General features: G+C 38.9%; 1 protein-coding gene and 1 long non-coding RNA gene across 7 annotated transcripts in view; one reads left to right on the top strand and one right to left on the bottom strand.

Moving 5' to 3' along the window:
- Gpbp1l1 (GC-rich promoter binding protein 1 like 1) overlaps positions 1-18,899 on the bottom strand; it is a 58,046-nt gene that overhangs the window by 19,206 nt on the left and 19,941 nt on the right. For 5 of the 6 annotated variants that reach the window (XM_059254772.1, XM_059254770.1, XM_059254773.1 and 2 more), the window contains exons 2-5: positions 5,513-6,567; positions 4,246-4,379; positions 2,426-2,555; positions 1,603-1,889 (exon numbers count right to left, since the gene is read on the bottom strand). In XM_059254772.1, coding sequence (XP_059110755.1) covers positions 1,603-1,889; positions 2,426-2,555; positions 4,246-4,326 — 498 coding nt within the window. In that variant the 5' untranslated portion in view covers positions 4,327-4,379; positions 5,513-6,567. The remainder of the gene's footprint in view (positions 1-1,602; positions 1,890-2,425; positions 2,556-4,245; positions 4,380-5,512; positions 6,568-18,899) is intronic. The other variant, XM_059254774.1, reaches the window with a different exon arrangement.
- LOC131903920 (uncharacterized) lies at positions 1,633-17,146 on the top strand. The gene is made up of 2 exons (XR_009377630.1): positions 1,633-2,186; positions 17,009-17,146. It is a non-coding gene; the product is annotated as an uncharacterized LOC131903920 (long non-coding RNA).

The raw sequence follows: 18,899 nt of genomic DNA, 5'->3' as shown, positions 1-18,899 counted from the left end.
TAAACCATTATAGTTATCTTTAAATAATTTCAGATAACCATCCCATCTTTGGCCAGTGAAAACTTTGATCTTTTATTCATTTATATATTTTGGTTTTCTTTCAGACATGTTTTCTCTGTACAGCCTTGCCTGTTCTGGAACACCTGCTTCTGCTTCCCAAGTGTTGGGATTAAAGGTGTTCAACACCACACCCAGTTTATTTATTTATTTTTTTAAATTTTTATTGTATGTATGCTTGTGGAGGCCAGATGCCTTAGATCCTCCTGGAGTTGGACTTAACAGAACGTTGTGAACCACTTGATGTAGGTGCTAGAAAACCGAACTCAGGTCCTTTGCAAGAGAAGTACCTTCTCTTACAAGCTGAGCCATCTCTCTCCCTCCATCTACTTTTTTATATTCTTATCTTATATGTGAGTATATAAGGACATGTACCACTCAGTGTACATGCAGTTCCGGAGACAACCTGTTAGTCACTGCTCTTCTGTGGCACAGACCCTAGGGATTGAACTCAGCTAGGTGGGCTTGGTGGCAGGCAACTTTATCCATGGAGTCAGCAAACTGGTCCATAAATCTTTGTGATAGAGCCCTGGTAGCCTTTAATTCTTTCCTATGTAGAATAAAAAAATATTCATCTTACAAATACCTAGTTCACAAATGTATTTTAAGACCACAATCTAGGTACTAGCTTGTTCACTGATATGGGGATTTGATTTTTGTTTTTATAGGAACATCCAAATTTAAAGACAAATACCTAATAATTTACTGAAATTTCCAATCCAGTTAAAGTTGGGTTCAAGATTGGGTTTTGGGTTTTATTTTATTTAATGGGTTTCTTTGTCTGCATGTATGTCTGTGTTGCACATGATGCCTGTGGAGGCCAGAAAAGTTTGTTGGATATCCTGGGACTGGAGTTACAGATGGTTGGGAGCTGCCAGTAAGTACTCGGAACTCAACTGAATCCTCTGCAATAGCGGCCAGTGCTCTTAATCATGGAGCCATCTCTCCAGCCCAAGCTTAAAGCAGTTTATTTTATTTAAAATAACTCAGAGACCCACCTGCCTCTGCCTACTGAGTGCGAGGATTAAAGGCGTGTGTCACCATGCACGCTAGATTTTATGTGGATGGATACTTTGCCTGCATGTATATCTGCACAACACATGGGTGCCTAGTGCCCAAGGAAGTCATAAAGGGTGTTTATCTCCAGAACTGGGGATTAGGATAATTGTGTTCCCAGGTGCTGGGAACTGAACCTAGATCCTCTGTGAGAGCAAGTTTTCTTTTCTTCTTTTCGTTTTTTTGAGACAAGGTTTTTCTGTGTAGCCTTGGCTGTCCTGCAACTCACTCTGTAGACCATGCTGGCCTTGAGTTCACAGAGATTCACCTGCCTCTGCTTCCCAAGTGTGGGATTAAAGGCGTTCGCCACAACACCTGGCTCATTTTCTTTAATCCCAGAACTCTGAAGGCAAGGGCAGGTGGATCACTATGAGTTCGAGGTCAGCTTGGTCTACAAAGTGAGAACATCACAAATAGAGACAATAGGGTCCTCTATTTTTAAAAGACATTGTTTGCTTTCAACTATGCATTTAAAAGCTTCATACTTACAAAGTCTTCCTCTTCAAACTGCAACTTTTCTACTTTATCCTCTTTTTTTTCTTCCCTAATCTCTGTTGGTGGTTTTTCTTGAAAGCTACAGCCTTTCCGGGAGTGGAAGCTGCCATTCCAGTGTCGATGGCTTCCTGTGCTACCTCCACTTCGTTGGCTTAGGCCATCATAACCTCGGGAAGAGCCATGCCAACCAGATAGATTCCCTGTGGTTCCAGAATATGTTCCCTTAGAGACACCAGAGTCCACAGAATCATGGCGGAATAAAGAGGGTTGGTGCCAAGAATCTAAAATAGCAAGGAAAAGTAAGGTATTAGTTGTCTATTTCCTATAAATTCAGAAATAACTCGGCCAGATGCTTCCTGCTTTGGTCAAAGTTACTTTCAAAAGAACTTCAGGAAACCTTTAAAACAAGAAGTCCACACAAAGAAACCATTAAATGCACCTTTTCCACATGGTGCTGGAGATCAACTCAAAGTCCCGCTGTGTTAAGTGCACACACCGTGAGCACAATTCCCAGCCCTTCCAAACAGTTCTCTGACTGAAAAGATGATCCATAACAACGTGTTAGGTGCAGAAACCAGGTAATGGCTATTTCTAGATTATGGACATATAACCAACCTGAGTTTGCCCCAAACAGCAGTTTGTTGTTTTGTTTTGGTCTTTTTGAGACAGGGTCTCACTATTTAACCTTGTCTGTCTTAGAGCTAGGCAGACTAGGCTGGCCTGGAACTCACAGAGATCCATTTGCCAGTGTACACCACCACGCCTGGATCTAGGTAGTAGTTTAAAAATATGGTCACAACAGCTGGAAATGACTCACCTCCTGTAGTCCGTAGAGGTCCATTGTTAAAAAAGCCATCAGAAGAATTATGTCGACGACGACTTACTCCAAATCTACCTTCTCCCCGGGGTAGGTGCTCTCCGTGTTTGTCTAAGGTGGCTGTAGATGACTAACATTACAAAATGTAGAGAGGCAAAGATTTAGTTTTTTTTCAGTATATTATTGTGTTCTAAATCAGGCATTAAAAACAACAGCCTGTTTGTGGTAGTACAATATCAGTATGAAGACTGAGACATGACTGCCATGAGTTCAAGGTCAGCTACATAGGAAGACCTTGCCTCAAACTAAACAAGTAAACAAAAGCTAATAATTATAGATGTGAGCCATCATAACCAGTTTACTACAATTTCTGTTTTATGAGTCAGGGTCTCATTCTCTAACCCAAATGGCCTAGAATGTACTATGTAAGCCAGGTTTGCATCAGACTTATGGCAATCCTACTACCTTAGGTTAGTACCTCTAGAATACTGGGAGTACAGCCATGATCTACCACTCCCGCATTACCATGGCCTTAAAATACTTCTTTCTAAATATTACTTCATATTTATGGCAATAAATAATTTTAGTATTAGCTTTATTTAACTTTATTTATGCATGAGGGAAAAAAATCAGGGTTATTAAGTCTTTGAATTTATACAAACAAAAGAAAGAAGCTTTTGGAAGACCACAGATTAACCCTAATATTCCTATTCCATAGATTTTTATTTTAAGTCTCTTCTTGGGTGTGTGTGTGTGTGTGTGTGTGTGTGTGTGTGTGTGTGTGTGTTTAAGTGGGTATATGGATGCTTGAGATTGACATAATGTGTCTTCTTTGCTTGCTCTCTACTTTATTTGCCAAGGCAGGGACTCTCACTGAACCTGGAGTTCACTTATTCAACTAGTTGAGCTTGCCTGAGGGATCCTGTTTCCATTTTCCTAGTACTGGGATTAACATTAGAATTACTGGCAGAAGGCTGTACATGCCCAGGTTGTAAGTTGAGTGCTGGAGATCCAAACAAACCTCGATCCCCATCTTCGTGCATCAAACACTTTATAAAATGAACCTTCTCCCCAGCTTTCTAGACATCCTTTACCTGTGATATGATGGTTGATTTAAGTTGTCAGCTTCACTAGACTATGGGATGTCTAGGAAAAGCTTATCTTGAATATGATTATAAGTAGTTTCCAGAGAAAGGTTAGTGAACTGAGCTGAAAAGATCCTGAGTTTTGCCGGCACTACCTACTTAAATGTGAGGAAAAAGGCAGACGAGCAAAGCACTGACTGTCCACCAGTTTCTGACCCTATCTGAACAAGGACCTTTTCGGTTTTCCACCCTGTCATCAGTAAGGAAGAGATTCTATTTCTTAAGCCTTTAAACACAGACTTGCGCCAGCCATTTTTCAAAGACCTTCAAGGGTACTTGCACATATGTTTACATACACATTAAAGACAGAGAGAGAGAGAGACAGAGAAAGAGACAGAGAGAACAGACAGACACTGGTTTTAAGGTAGACACTGATGTGAACTGCATAATTACTCATACTCTTCTTAAAAATTTTTTTTTGCTTTATTTTACATGTGTAAGTGTCTTGCCTGAATGTATGCACCTATGTGTACCACATACATGCCAGGTGCCCAAAGAGATCAGAAGAGGGTATCAGATTCCCTATGGAAGGTTTTCAGCTACCCTATGGGTTCTGGGTGTCAAATCTGAGTCTCTTCAAAATAACCAAAACAAGAACAGCAGCACAACCTGAAACCTGAAACAGAAGCCACACACCAATCAGGATGAAAAGAACTGGTATGTTTGGGTAGTTACCACAGAAATGGAAGAGGGCACCTTAGCTGACTGTGGCGTTGAGAAATTTAGCCAAGCAGGAACAAAGTCATGCTGCGCCATTTAGGTCCAGTGTCTTTTCAGCAAGATGAGGCATTCAACCTCATGGCCAGGATCTAAAAGAGACAACACAAATCACTCATGTATGACATAAAGGAGTCTGTGATTAATCTACAATCCTCCTTTACAAAAGACCTAACCTCTGAATTTGTCTACAGAGTACTTCCAAGATTCCAAATCTCGCCTGGTAGTGGTGACACATGGATACCTTTGATCCGACCATTTGGGAGGCAGAGGCAGGTGAATCTATGTGAGTTCAAGGCCAGCCTGGTCTACAGAGTGAGTTCCAGGACAGGCACCAAAGCTACACAGAGAAACCCTGTCTCGGAGGGAGGGGAAAAAAAAAAAAAAAAAAAAAAAAAAAAAAAAAAAGATTCCAAATCTCAAGAACTCTAACAAAAGCAATGGTTTCCTATTGTTTTATGTGACTATGAAAACAGACACACACACACACACACACACACACACACACACACACACACACACACACACACAATATGATGGTAATATGGAAGGTTATATGAAGGAAACAAATGTGTTCTTGAGTTTTAGCCTAAAAATCAAACAAATATCTATTTAAAAAAATTTACAGTAGAAGCTAGGCCTGGTAGTGCATGCCTTTAATCTCAGCACTTGGGAGGCAGAGACAAGTGTATCTTTGTGAGTTCATGGTCAACCCGGTCTACAAGGCAAGGCCTGCTACACAGAGAAACCATGCCTCAAAAAAAATAACCCTCTCAAACAAATAAACCCCCAAACCAGTAGAGGTACCTACAGAACACTGGTTCTCAACCTGTGGGTCACAGCCCCTGTAGGGGAAGGACCATTCACAAAAGGGTTGCATATCAGATATTTATCCACATTATGATTCATAATAGCAGCAAAATTAGTTATGGAGTAGCAAAGAAAATAAGTTATGGTTAGGAGGGTTATCATACCATGAGAAACGGTATTCAAGGGGCACAGAATTAGGAAGGTTGAGAACCACTGCTATAGAACCTCAACAACTTTCCATTTACCTTACAAACATTTCCTCACACACCAACTTGTATTAGTTTTTCCTTAGAGATTCACTGATGTATCCAAAATTAAATCAAATTTCTCCAAAATTAACACTTCACAGCATAACATTTTTTCATGGCATATACCCATGTATGTTTTCTCCTAAAGACGCATGGATGATATTTACCCTCAGAGTGCCACCTCTGTGGTCCTGTTTCCAAAGTTGCCAGCTGTATCTTCCAGAGGTTTTCTTGTAAAAAGGGTGCTTAAGTAGCCTGGCCAGCAGCACGCCTTGTGATGAAGCACAAAGAAGCCCAGCTCTGTGTGGCTCACTCTCTTAATCCTCTCAATTACTCATCCTGAACTATCTAGTTCCTGACACGTTTTCAAAGGGGGAGGGGGGAGGGGAAGGGGGAAGGGGAACATAAAAAGTTATTTGTTACATTTAAAAAAGGGGGGGAAAGGGGGAAAAGCTATGTCTACGTTCACCTCATTCAACTTCCCTGAGTAATGGCACTATGATGTTGCTTAAATGGGCAAAACAGGGACATTTGCACAGTGAGTGCAAATACTGTTCATAACAATACCATAGCTAGAAAGACAGGTGGTCTCAGGTGTGGGTAAGAAATGTCAACAAGGTGATAGATCAAAAATGTAATAATAAAGCACTATAAGAGATCTTCTGAATAATCAATTCCAGTGGCAAAATATTCACGACAAAAGCCTTTAAAACACAAATCTCATCTTACACAACTGCTTAAAACAGTGTGCAGATATATTCTTTTATCTGTCTTAAACTTGAAAATCTAAAGATACAAGAAATCTTATTTTGGTGGGTTTTTTGTTTTGTTTTGTTTTGTTTTTTTAATTTTGATTTTTTAAAGGAATCGGACAGAAACTTGATCTATCTTTCCTGCCACAGAATAGCAGCTTTCAAGGCAAATTTCTTGGTATAAAGCTTCTAAATATGTATCCTATTTCTTTGGTCTTTACTATTTATAAATTCAAAACAAAATTATAAGTAGAAAAGATAAGGGTCAAGAAGAAAGAGAATTCCAAAATGAGGGTTTCTTCTTATCAGTTTTCTGTATTTCACTTGTTCTCCTCCTTCCCAAAACTGAACTGAGCTTCCAGAAGTGATTATGAAGAATCTTCTATTGCCTTATTGAAGAAATTGATTTCTAATTTGGGTCCATCGCCATCATTACTCAATCATTAAAAAGGCCACTTGAGTGTACCAATCTATAAAAGAAGAAACAAAACATAATTACAAGAGGTAAAACCAGTCACATCTAAGTGCGAATGACTATATCAAACCACAATCTGGGCAGTGAAATCCTTAAGGTCAACTTAGATACTAATTTAATTCATTACTGCCTAAAACATGGCTACAAGTCTTTTTGTTGTTGAGACAAGGAAATTACTAGGCTGCCCATGTTTTCCCTGACCTCAACAGCCTCCTGTCTGTCTTCCAAGCACTCAAACTACAGGCATGACCTACCACACTTAGCCTTTGTTAAGTCTTTTAAAGAGTTTTTATCTGTCATCTGACCACAGATTTTTTTTTTTAATGCAACCATTTCTCCAAGTAGCCATCAAAGGTAATTCTAAAATGCCAATTACTGGGTCTTTTTACACCTAGGTTTCCAACTTATCTAATTGGCCAAAGCATATAATGTGTGTAAAAAAAAACTACCAGTGGCATGACTATCTATTTTTTAGGTATTACTCAAAGGTAGATCCTTAAGACAACATATCTGCCTCATATATTTATATGTACATATTTTAGATAATTATCTATTTAGAGACAAATAAAGCTCTTCTGATCTAACTTGGTATGTACTAAAATGATGCAAATATTTCTTCTTTGGCCAATTCCCAGCATCCTTCTAGGGACTACAAACTTTTTGACAGGAGAACTTTTGTATCTTTGGGAAGGTTCTAGTAGGCTGACAAATCCTATGCATTACTGTGTTAAGTTCATGGAGTACAAAACACCATGTTCAAGACAGTAAACATACATATCTCGGGGAAATGAAGAGAAAGAACTATAAGGAGGTGCCACAGGTATTTAATCACTGTTTCTCAAGTTGAGTGCTGAATAAAAGACATTCACTTGCCAGGCGGTTGGTGGTGCACACTTTTAATCCCAGCACTTGGGAGGCAGAGGCAGGTGGATCTCTTTGAGTTTGAGGCCAGCCTGCTCTACAAAGCAAGTTCCAGGAAAGGCTCCAAAGCTACACAGAGAAACCGTCTCGAAAAAACCAAAAAGACATTTACTTAGTCTCTATTAAGTATTAAAACAAATATATACAAAGTTTAAGTAAAATATATATGCCTTTCACTGATCTTTATTGAATGTATGTGGAACAGTCATAAAAACTGACCATATTGCTGGGCATGGTGGCATACACTTTTAATAGCAACACCCGGGAGGCAGATGGATCTCTGTGAGGTGTAGGCCAGGTAGAGGACCTTGTCTTGTTGTGTATGTAATAGGATCTTGTCTTGTTGTGGAATAATCTTTTTATACACTGTGAAGATGTATCTTTGCCAAGGCACTTTCTGATTGATTTAATAAAGAGCTGAATTGCTAATAGCTAAGCAGGAAGCAGTTAGGCGGCATTTCTGGGCAGAGAGGGAGGATAAGAGGCGAAGAATCTAAGCGTGGGAGGGATACCACAGGACATGAAGAGTAAACAGGAGGTGCAAGATGGAAGGGAGGTAAAAAGCCATGAGGCAGCCGGGCGGTGGTGGCGCACGCCTTTAATCCCAGCACTCGGGAGGCGGAGGCAGAGCCAGGCGGATCTCTGTGAATTCAAGGCCAGCCTGGGCTACCAAGTGAGTTCCAGGAAAGGCGCAAAGCTACACAGAGAAACCCTGTCTCGAAACCCCCCCCCAAAGAAAAAAAAAAAAAGCCATGAGGCAAAACGTAGATTAATACAAATGGGTTAATTAAAGTTACAAGAGCTAGTTGAGACAAGCCTACAATATAAGCCGAGCTCTCATAATTAATAAGTCTCTGTGTCATGACTTGGGGGCTGTGGGTACAAGAAAATCCATCTACATTGTCTCAAAATAAAAACAAAACAACCAACCAACCACTGAGCCAGGGAGCGGTGGGCGGCAGCACATGCCTTTAATCCCAACACTCGGGAGGCAGAGGCAGTCCTGAGTTCCAGGACAGACAGGGCTACACAAAGAAACCTTGTCTTGAAAAACCAAAACCCAAGCAACCAACCAACCAACCAGATTGTATACTAGTCAGAGAAAACCTCAACCAGTTCAAGAATATTCACTTTACTCTGACCATAGTATATTAAAATCACAAAATAACTTGCTCTTGTGCCTTCTACTCTTTCTTCCTTTCCTGAAGAAATTCTTCACAAAGTCATTACAAAGGCTCAAGCAAGGTAAAGGTACATATATAGATGGCAAAAAATGAAGCTGCAGAGACTCAGAGTGGTCTATCCAGGACATAAAGGACATCCATGTATGACTAGGAGTGAAGGAGGGAGGAAATAAACCATTGCAATTTCAAAGCATAATATCAATACTTTGAATAAATCTGTAACATATAACAAAGTAGTACTTAATGGGAAATGAACTTTAAAAACGTTAGTGTTGAAACAGATTGCTAGAGTACTTGCCAAGCACACATGAAGTCCTAGGTTTTAATGACCCCAGCACCAGGTGTGATGGATGGTGCATGTGTGTAATCTCAGCATGTAGGAGGCAGAGGTAAGAAACTCATTACGTAAAGGTACCTATTGCCAAGCCTGATAACTTGGGTTCAATCCTCATGATCTTCACAGTGGAAAAAGAAAAGAATGTAGTTGGAAGGTTCTCTGATGCCGCCCTCCCCTGTGGTTCCGAGTTCCTGGGGTCCCAAACAGCCCAGCAGGTCCCTCAGGCACTATTAAAATAATCATTCAGAGGTTTAATGTTAATTACCAACTGCATGGCCTATGGCAGGATTCTTGCTAGCTAGCTCTTATAACTTAACCCATTTCTATTTATATTTGCCACGCTGCTGTGGCTTACTGGTACTTTCACATCTTGCTTCTCTTGTCAGTGCTGGCTTCTCCCTAAACTCTGCCTTTCTCCTTCCTGTCTCTCTCCTTGGATTTCCCACCTGCCTCTAAGCTGCCTTGCCATAGGCCAAAGCAGCTTATTTATTAACCAGTGGGAATAACATATTCACAACATACAGAAAGTCATCCCCCAGTAAAAGAAGATTTTTTTAATTGTTGTTTTGGGTTATTGTTGTTTTTCTTTGAGACAGGAGGGTCCCTCTATGTAGTCCTGGCTGTCCTCAAACTCAGACATCTGCTTGCCTCTGACTCTCAAGTGCTAGGATTAAAAGGCTTGCTCCAACACACCTGGCTGAGAACAGATTTTTGAAACTTGTCCTCTAACCTTATTTACACTATGGCACACACACCCATCCCCTACAAAATAAATAAATAAATCTTTTTTTTTTTTTTTTTTTTAAGGTTCAAGAGGTTGGAGAAATGGTTCAGTAATTAAGAGCACTTGTTCTTGCAGAGGACCTGGGTTCCATTCCCAGACACCATACACTGGCTCACAACCATTTGTAAATCCAGTACTCTCTTCTGAACTCTCTGGCACTAGGTACACAGTGCACATACATACATGGAAGGAAACCTTTACACATGAACTGAAAAATACCTTTAAAAATGTATGGTCATACTCTTCTACATAATGAGTTTGAAGGGACAGTCTAGGACACATTAAGACTCTGTAGGTTAAAAAGGTGAAAAAAATATATGAACAGTTATAAACTAGTACATGTGAACACACTAAACTGACAGAATAGAAAACCTGAACAAATTTTGTAAGTCATTATATGTACCACTAGATACAAATGATTCAGAAAAATTCTACTGCCAAAAGAATCTCTGGTGAAAAACAAAAGCACGACTGATAACCTACAGTTTGCTTTTCTGGGCACAAGTTGGTATCTTGTTAGTGAGCTGTGAGATAGGCATGTTCATGCACTGAACATTGGAGTTTCTGTCCAGCTTATAAAACAACTAGCTCATTTAGGGTTAATCCCTTGATAGTAATTATACAGCACATTACAATTTATTAGGACTGTTGATAAGACAAGATTTGGGGAAGACCATACTTTTTAAAATTTTATTATTTTTAATTAGGTTGTATAGGGGCCAGGTGTGCTTAGTAGATCAGAAGCCAGAGGTTGTTGGATCTCCTAGAACTGAAGTCACAGTTTGTGAGTGGCCTGACATGGGTGCTGGGAACTGATCTCTGGTTTTTTTTTATAATTTTAATTAATTGATTGATTGATTGATTGATTAAGTTTCTCTGTGTAACTTTGCACCTTTCCTGGAACTCACTCTGTAGCCCAGGCGGGCCTTGAACTCACAGAGATCCGCCTGCCTCTGCCTTTCGAGTGCTGGGATTAAAGGTGTGCTCCACCACCATCCAGCTCTTAACTCTGGTTCTTTTAAGAGGATTACACTCACCTGGCAGTGGTAGCACAGGTCTTTAATCCCAGTACTAGGGAGGCAGAGCCAGGCAGATCTCTGTGAGTTTGAGGCCAGCCTGGTCTATAGAGTGAGATCCAGGACAGGCACCAAAACACCACAGAGAAACACTGTCTCAAAAAAACCAAAGACATAATTATTTTTTTTCTATTACTCTGACTAAAATGACAAAGAACCTGAAGTTGAAAATAGGTAAATAAATAACCTTCATTAAACACAAAGGAAAAAATGCATTTTAAAACAACAATAATCCAGCTGGAGAGATGGCTCAGTGGTTAAGAGCACTGGCTGTTCTTCTAGAAGACTAGAGTCAATTCCTAGCACCCACATGGCAGGTCACAACTGTTTATAACTCCGGTTCCAGGACTTATGGCACCCTCATACAGATACACACGCAGGCAAAACACCAATGAACACAAAAAAATAAAACAACCAAAAAAGTTGGCTAGCATTTCACAGTTGACACACATCACCACCTTTTTCAATACTAATCCTAAATTTTTGTAGCAGAGTTTAAACAGTGGCTACACAAGAATTATTAACTGGCCATGTTTTGCTACTACTATGAAAGCCTTAAAAGCTAGAAGTATTCCCTCATAACTACTTATCACATCATTATACAAACTGATTTATATATCCATACTGTGAGTTGCCAGATTCTGGGGGCTAGGAACTTAAGTCTTCAAGAGCAGCAAGCCATTTCTCCAGCCCCTACCTCTTTCCTTGTTTTAATTTTTTTTTGCTTTTTTATGCATATGAATGTTCTGTCTTCATGTATAAATGTGCATCATATACATACCTGGTGCCTATGAGGGTCAGAAGACACAGTCAGAGCCCATGGAACCAGCATTTCAAAGCAAGATACCATATCTGAGAGTACTGGGAACTGAACCCAGGTCCTCTGGATGAGCAAAAACTGCTCTTAACTGCTGAGCCATTGGCTCTGTTTTTTAAAATATTTTTTTAAAGTTCAGGTTTTATTCAAGTTTTTTTACTCTTTCCTACAATATGTATCTAGAACTGATAGAATTCCTGGCCACTCCTCCAGTTACATGACTGCATATGCACTATCCAGTAGCCAAGCATGAGGCTTAGTCATTCCAGGGTCTTACGTCCTACATAACCTGTGTACTGCATGATCACGTAAATTGGGCATAGCATGATCACTTGATCTATGTGCATGTGTGACATAGCTACGTGTAAGTCTGTAGTTGGAAGTTTTCCTGTGTCCCACCTGATCTGCAGCTACTCAGACCCAAATAAACACACAGAGGCTTATATTATTTGTATCTGCTCAGCCATTAGCTCAGGCTTATTACCAACTAGCTCTTATACTTGAATTAACCCATAATTCTTATCTATGTTTAGCCATGTGGCTTGGTACCTTTTCTCAGTTCTGCCTTGTCATCTTGCTTCCTCTATGTCTGGTGGCGACTCCTGACTCAGTCCTTCCTCTTCCCAGAATTCTCCTTGTCTGCTTGCCCCACCTATACTTTCTGTCTGGCTACTGGCCAAACAATGTTTTATCAACCAATCAGAGCAACACATATTCACAGCATACAGAACGAAATTCCACAGCATAAGCCCATATGCACATGTGGGGGGGAGGGAGGGGGGGAACCTATAAAAAGCAGGTTCCATCTTATCCTTTCCTCTCTTCCTGCACAATCATTCCCTATAGGCCTTAGCACCCCCTTCTGTCTCCTTTCTCTAATAAACTCTCTCTCTCTCTCTCTCTCTCTCTCTCTCTCTCTCTCTCTCTCTCTCTCTCAAGACAAGGTTTCTCTGTGTTGTTTTGGTGCCTGTCCTGGATATTGCTCTGTAGGAGAAAGCACATTGGGGAAGGTGAGTATCTAGGGTAACAATTCTGGGCAGGTGGAGAAAGGAAGAGGTTCAGACAGTACAAAAAGGGATGTCCAGAGGGACATAAAAAAACATCCAATTTTGGTATTCACAGAGCAGTATAATTTGGTAAGTCATAAAGAACTACATTGTGGAATAATCTTTTTGTACACTGTAAAGATGTGTCTTTCCCAAGGCACCATCTGGTTGGTTTAATAAAGAGCTGAACGACCGATAGCTAGGCAGGAAGAGGTTAGGCGGGACTTCTGGGCAGAAAGAGGAAACTATGAATCTAAGCGTGGGAGACGCCAGAACACACGAAGAGGAAAAAGGAGGTGCAAGATGGAAGAGAGGTAAAAAGCTTTGAGGCAAAACATGTAATAATATAAATGGGTTACTTTAAGTTATAAGAGCTACTGGGACAAGCCTAAGCTATAGGCCAAGCTTTCATAATTAATAAGTCTCCATGTAATTATTTCTGAACTGGTGGCCCAAAGAAAAACTCATCTACATATGGTGTCTAACATGGAGGCTCAAATATCTAAATATAGGGCCTGAGGAAGCTAAGAAAAGTTCTACACAAGGATCCGGATGTGCCTTTCTAGTCCTACAGTCTCTCAGGCTGGCCGGATTGTTGTACAAAGGCGAGGCTATTGCCACTGCCTGTGGGCCGGAGCCAGTTGCCAGCACCATGTCCTACGCTAAGGCCAGCAGTTGACATGGCAGTTTAAGATATGTCTCACGTAGTTAGAAAAAAGTAAATAGTTCATAAATGTTAAAATAAAGTCTTCAAAGAAAAAATAAAGTAATATAAAAAGAATAAGCACTCAGGAGGAAGAGCCAGGCAGATCTCTCTGAGTTAGAGGCCAGCCTGGTCTACAGAGTGAGATCCAGAAAAGGCACCAAAACTACACAGAGAAACCCTGTCTTGAAACAAACAAACAAACAAACAAAAATAGTAAGTCACATAAAAGTGGGAAATATATGGGAGTCTGTATCCTGTATGGTGTTGTATTGACTTTAATTTTTTTGAATGGTGATGAGCAAACGGCAGCTGCTGAGAGACATGGGATTGTAAGAGGGACTGCTGAATACAACCAGCAGAGGATACTTTAGGAATGCCTTAACTTTAAAACAGAAGTCAAAAAATGTATTACGTTGGGGAAGGTTATGTTTTTCTTTCCACACAAAACAAAAGGTTATGGATTCCTTCCAGGTTAATAGAGATCACGTTTGGTCGGGGAAGACCCTCTGAAAATCTTAACTACTTACATAAAGAAATAAACCTAAAAAAAAAAAAAAAAAGTAACATATAAAACAAAAAATCATCTCTGGCTGGCTTGTGTACAACACACAGTCCATACTTGTGTTAATGTAGATATGTATGTTACCTTTGAAAGTTTGTATGTTTTTAGAGCAAGGGGGTCACCATACAGCAATAAAAATGGATGGCCCAACTGATCCAGCCTCTCAGAGTGCCTCTGTTGCAGTTTCCTCAAATTCTGTATCCAGAACAGTTTCAAGGTTGCTGACTGAGATGGTCCAGCCTCACTTTCCCATTACACAGAGACTAGTTGACAAATGTTATGGATAGTTTTCCCAGGACTTGATCACCATCTCAATTTTCTGATGTTCCTTAAAGATGCTAACACCTAGAGACAAGAGGAGGCAGTGTAGAGAATACAATGCTCACATTCCCAAGAAGTGGGTTGGGTTATGGGTTCATCAATGGACTTTAACAACAGAGAAACTCCAGGCTTTAGAAGAGCTGGTAGAAGAACAGTTAAATGTTCAGCATATCAAAGAATCAAGCAGCCCTTGGAATTCTCCTGTATTTGTTATTAAAAAGAAATCCGGTAAATGGAGAATGGTAACAGACCTTAGAGCAATCAACAAAGTAATTGAGCCAATGGGCTCTCTACAATCTGGAATTCCTTTGCCTACTCTGTTACCTAAAGGATGGCCTCTCATAGTTATTGATTTAAAAGACTTTCTTTTCAATACCCTTACAAGAAAAAGACAGAGAAAGATTTGCCTTCACGGTGCCTACTTACAATAATTCAACAGGTTAAAAGATTTCAATGGAGGGTTCTCCCACAGGGAATGTTGAATAGCCCAACTCTGTGCCAATATTTTGTACAACAGCCATTGGAAGTGATACGTAAAAAATTTCCTAAATCTGTAGTTTATCATTATATGGATGAAATTTTACTAGCTGACTCAAATGCAGATACCTTAGAAAGAATATTTGAAGAAGTAAAGAAAATTTTGCCTTGCTGGGGATTACAAAGAGGAGATTCTATTAATTATTTAGGATATAAAATAGAACTACAAAAAATTAGACCCCAAAAGGTGCAAATTAGGAGAGATCAACTACAGACTCTTAATGACTTCCAAAGATTATTTGGAGACATTTTTCATCTACCAACTATTGTTGGGGTAAAAAATGATGAACTGAATAATTTGTTCAAAACCTTAGAAGGCGGCAAGGACTTAAATAGTCCAAGGGAATTATCACCTGAAGCTGAGAAAGAATTGGCCTTAGTAGAAAAGTAAGAACACGAAGGATACGTGGATCGTATTGATCCGAAGCTGGATTGCATTTTGGTTTTTTTACCTTCTAGGCACTCTCCTACAGGAATATTAATGCAGAGGGAAGATATTATATTGGAATGGATGTTTTTACCAAATAAACCGAATAAAAAATTTAAAACTTATGTGGAAAAAAATCTCTGACTTAATTTGGAAAGGAAAATTGAGACTTCGTCAATTAGCAGGAATAGACCCAGCAGAAATTGTCGTACCTTTAACTAAGGAGGATATTGAAAAATTATGGACAGAAAGTGAACCTTGGCAAAGAGCTTGCAGTAATTTTTTGGGAGAAATTAACAGCAAATATCCCAAAAGTGATAAAATTGATCTTATAAAGAGAGCTGATCGGATCTTGCCTCGAATTGTACGGGAAAAACCCATATCTGGAGTTCGTACATTTTATACAGATGCCAACGAACAAGGAAAGACAGGTTACAAATCAGAAAATTTAAGTAAAGTGGTTCAAAGTCCTTATAATTCAGTTCAAAAATCGGAATTGTATGCTATTCTGTTGGTATTAATGGATTTTTCAAAACCTTTCAACATAGTTACTGACTCTCAGTATGCTAAAAGAGTGGTATTACATTTTGAGACTGCAGAGTTTATCCCTGATGCGTCAGAATTAACTTCACTATTTATTTAGTTACAAGATACAAACAGGAAAAGAAGTCATCCTTTATATATAACTCACATCTGATCCCATACTGGTCTGTCAGGCCCTTTAGCACAAGGCAATGATGAGATTGATAAATTATTGATAGGAAATGTGCTGGAGGCCTCAGAATTTCATAAAAAAATCATGTCAATAGTAAAGGTTTAAAAAAGGATTTTTCCATAACCTGGCAACAAGCCAAGGAAATTATAAGGAAATGTCCTACTTGTTCCTTTTACAATCAGACGCCATTACCAGCAGGATGTAACCCAAAGGGTACTCAGAGGAATGAAATCTGGCAGATGGACATGTTTTACTTTGCAGAATTTGGAAAATTGAAATATGTACGTCATACCATTGATACTTATTCAGGATTTCAATGGGCAACTGCTTTGAGTTCTGAAAAAGCTAATTCTGTAATTACTCATTTGCTAGAAGTTATGGCCATCATGGGTATACCTGCACAAATCAAAACTGATAATGCTCCATCATATGTCTTCGTTAAAATGAAACAGTTTTTTGCTTATTACAATATAAAGCATATTACAGGCATACCACATAATCCTACAGGCTAAGCAGTTATAAAAAGATCAAACAGAACTCTAAAGGATATGCTAAATAAACAGAAAGGGGTAACAAAACCCCCCAGAAATAGACTGCATAATGCTCTATTAACTTTGAATTTTCTCAATGTCAATGAGAAAGGAACAACAGCTGCAGAGAGACATTGGATAATAGCAAAAACTTCAGAATTAAATCAGCCTATATACTTTAATGATGTGCTGACCTCAGAATGGAAACCAGGATATGTATTACTTTGGGGACGAGGTTTTGCTTTCGTTTCTACAGGAAAAGATAAGCTGCGGATACTATCAAAATTGATAAAGATTCGATTTGAACAAGAGAGACCTCTTAATTAGAGGGGTTGATAGTTCATCAACCAGCATGACTGTCCAATTTAAACATATCATTAACACATGCCCTTTCATTTAATCAGATAATAACTTGCCAAAAGGGAACCTCCCCAAAATTAGTCTTCAGGAAAGGTTTTTTTTTTGTCTTTTAGGAGAATGAAGGCTAAGGAATCTGAAGAACACTGGACAAATGAGACAACTGAAGAAAAAGGACAAATCATCTATCCCAGGAAACAGAGTAAAATGGCCTATTGGTGTATCATCTATAAAATTTCGTAAGACTTCCTAAATGTTTGTTTCTGCTCTTCTCTAAAGAAATTTAACACTATTGGTCTTCTTGTAGTCCCAGTTCAATTAAAATTTAAAGCTGACTCTGGAGTTGAAGAATGGCTCTCTCCTTCTTTAAACTCAAGCATGTTCTTAAAAGGAAATTGCGAACTCCCTGTATCATGCCAGAAGAAAAGAGCCATCTTCTGCTATGTGACAGGAGAAAAGCCAAATTAATTAAGGGACTATTCGATTACTAATCTCAATTCTTTGATTCTATTCTGATTCTTTAAACTTTTCTTAAAGTATGAATTTTATATCAAATTTACTAGATTAATATATATATACACACACATACATTTTAAACTTTGTTAAGATATGAATGGTCATATAGAGTACTAACAAATTCTAGAAAAAAGGCTTCAATTAGCTGCATATATACGTCCTTGTGTTCGAGTCTCTTACCAGTTTTCTGCAGGAAATCATGGCCACGCCTAACATCAACTGAAGTCTCCAGGAAGAAGATGGGGCCCCACGACAAAAACAGTTCCATGTGGACAATAATAGTATCACTAAGCTGACAAACATCATCTACAGACCAGGTTTGAACTACAAAGTGCTCAGAGCAATTTTCAGAGGGCTAGCTGAGATGATCCAGTGTCAAAGACTACTTGAATAAGGACTTGAGATAAACTCTGAACTTTGGCATTATGCTCAAACTGGACAACGAAGGATATAGTTACCTTTCCTAGAATTTGACAATTAACCTAAAATTTTTCTTTTCAGAATAAAGATACTTTTGCCCATACCCAGCAGGAAGCAATTTTAAGAATATGACGCCCACATTCCCAAAGAGGTGGTGTCGGGCAGGTGGTTTTTTGGTCTTTTAATGGGTTTTGGGTCTGGGATAATTTTCATTGTTTAGGAGGGTTGGTTACAAGTTGTTGTTAAGGGTTAGGAAAAGGGCTAAGCAAAGGAGATTAGATTTAAGGTTCTTGTTTAAAAAGAAAAAAGAAAAAGACAATTACTAGTTTTAAATACTTTACATTTGATTGGATTTTTTATATTGTATACAAATTATATATATATTGAGATTGATATTGTTAGAAAATGCCATACGCCGGGCAGCACGCCTTTAATCCCAGCACTCGGGAGGCAGAGTCAGGCGGATTTCTGTGAGTTCGAGGCCAGCCTGGACTACCAAGTGAGTTCCAGGAAAGGCACCAAAGCTACACAGAGAAACCCTGTCTCGAAAAACCAAAAAAAAAAAAGAAAAAGAAAAAAAAAAGAAAGAAAAAAAAAGAAAAGAAAATGCCATACATATAATTCTAATCTTGTTCAAGATATTGTACTTATACTGTTCATTTAACAATGCAATGCAATTGCTGATTCTTGAATGTTATTATTACCAACTATTAGGATATAAAGAAATGAAAGTTAGTAGTTAGACATTATAATAGAACTTATAGTCATATTAGGTATGTTTTCAAGATTGAGCAGATATATTTTAGATAGACAGGTCATCTTCAAACCCTTCAGAGATCCACAGAATATGGCATTTAAAATGTTTTAATAACTTAGAAAATTTTTCTTTTTTGTTATGACTATGAGACATGTCGGCTCCTAGCAGTACCAATCTACTTCAGAGAAAATATGGGCATTGAAGAAACTGCATATGGAGTTAACTTTCATTGTGGCAAAAGTTAGCCAATGGACAACAATATCCTCGAATCAACTGCTGAGAAACAGGACAAAATGGACAGACAGGACACGAAA

Source organism: Peromyscus eremicus, chromosome 2 (assembly GCF_949786415.1).
Source record: "Peromyscus eremicus chromosome 2, PerEre_H2_v1, whole genome shotgun sequence".
In the NCBI taxonomy this organism is placed as follows: Eukaryota; Metazoa; Chordata; class Mammalia; order Rodentia; family Cricetidae; genus Peromyscus; species Peromyscus eremicus.
This window is presented reverse-complemented; position numbering and strand designations above follow the sequence as displayed.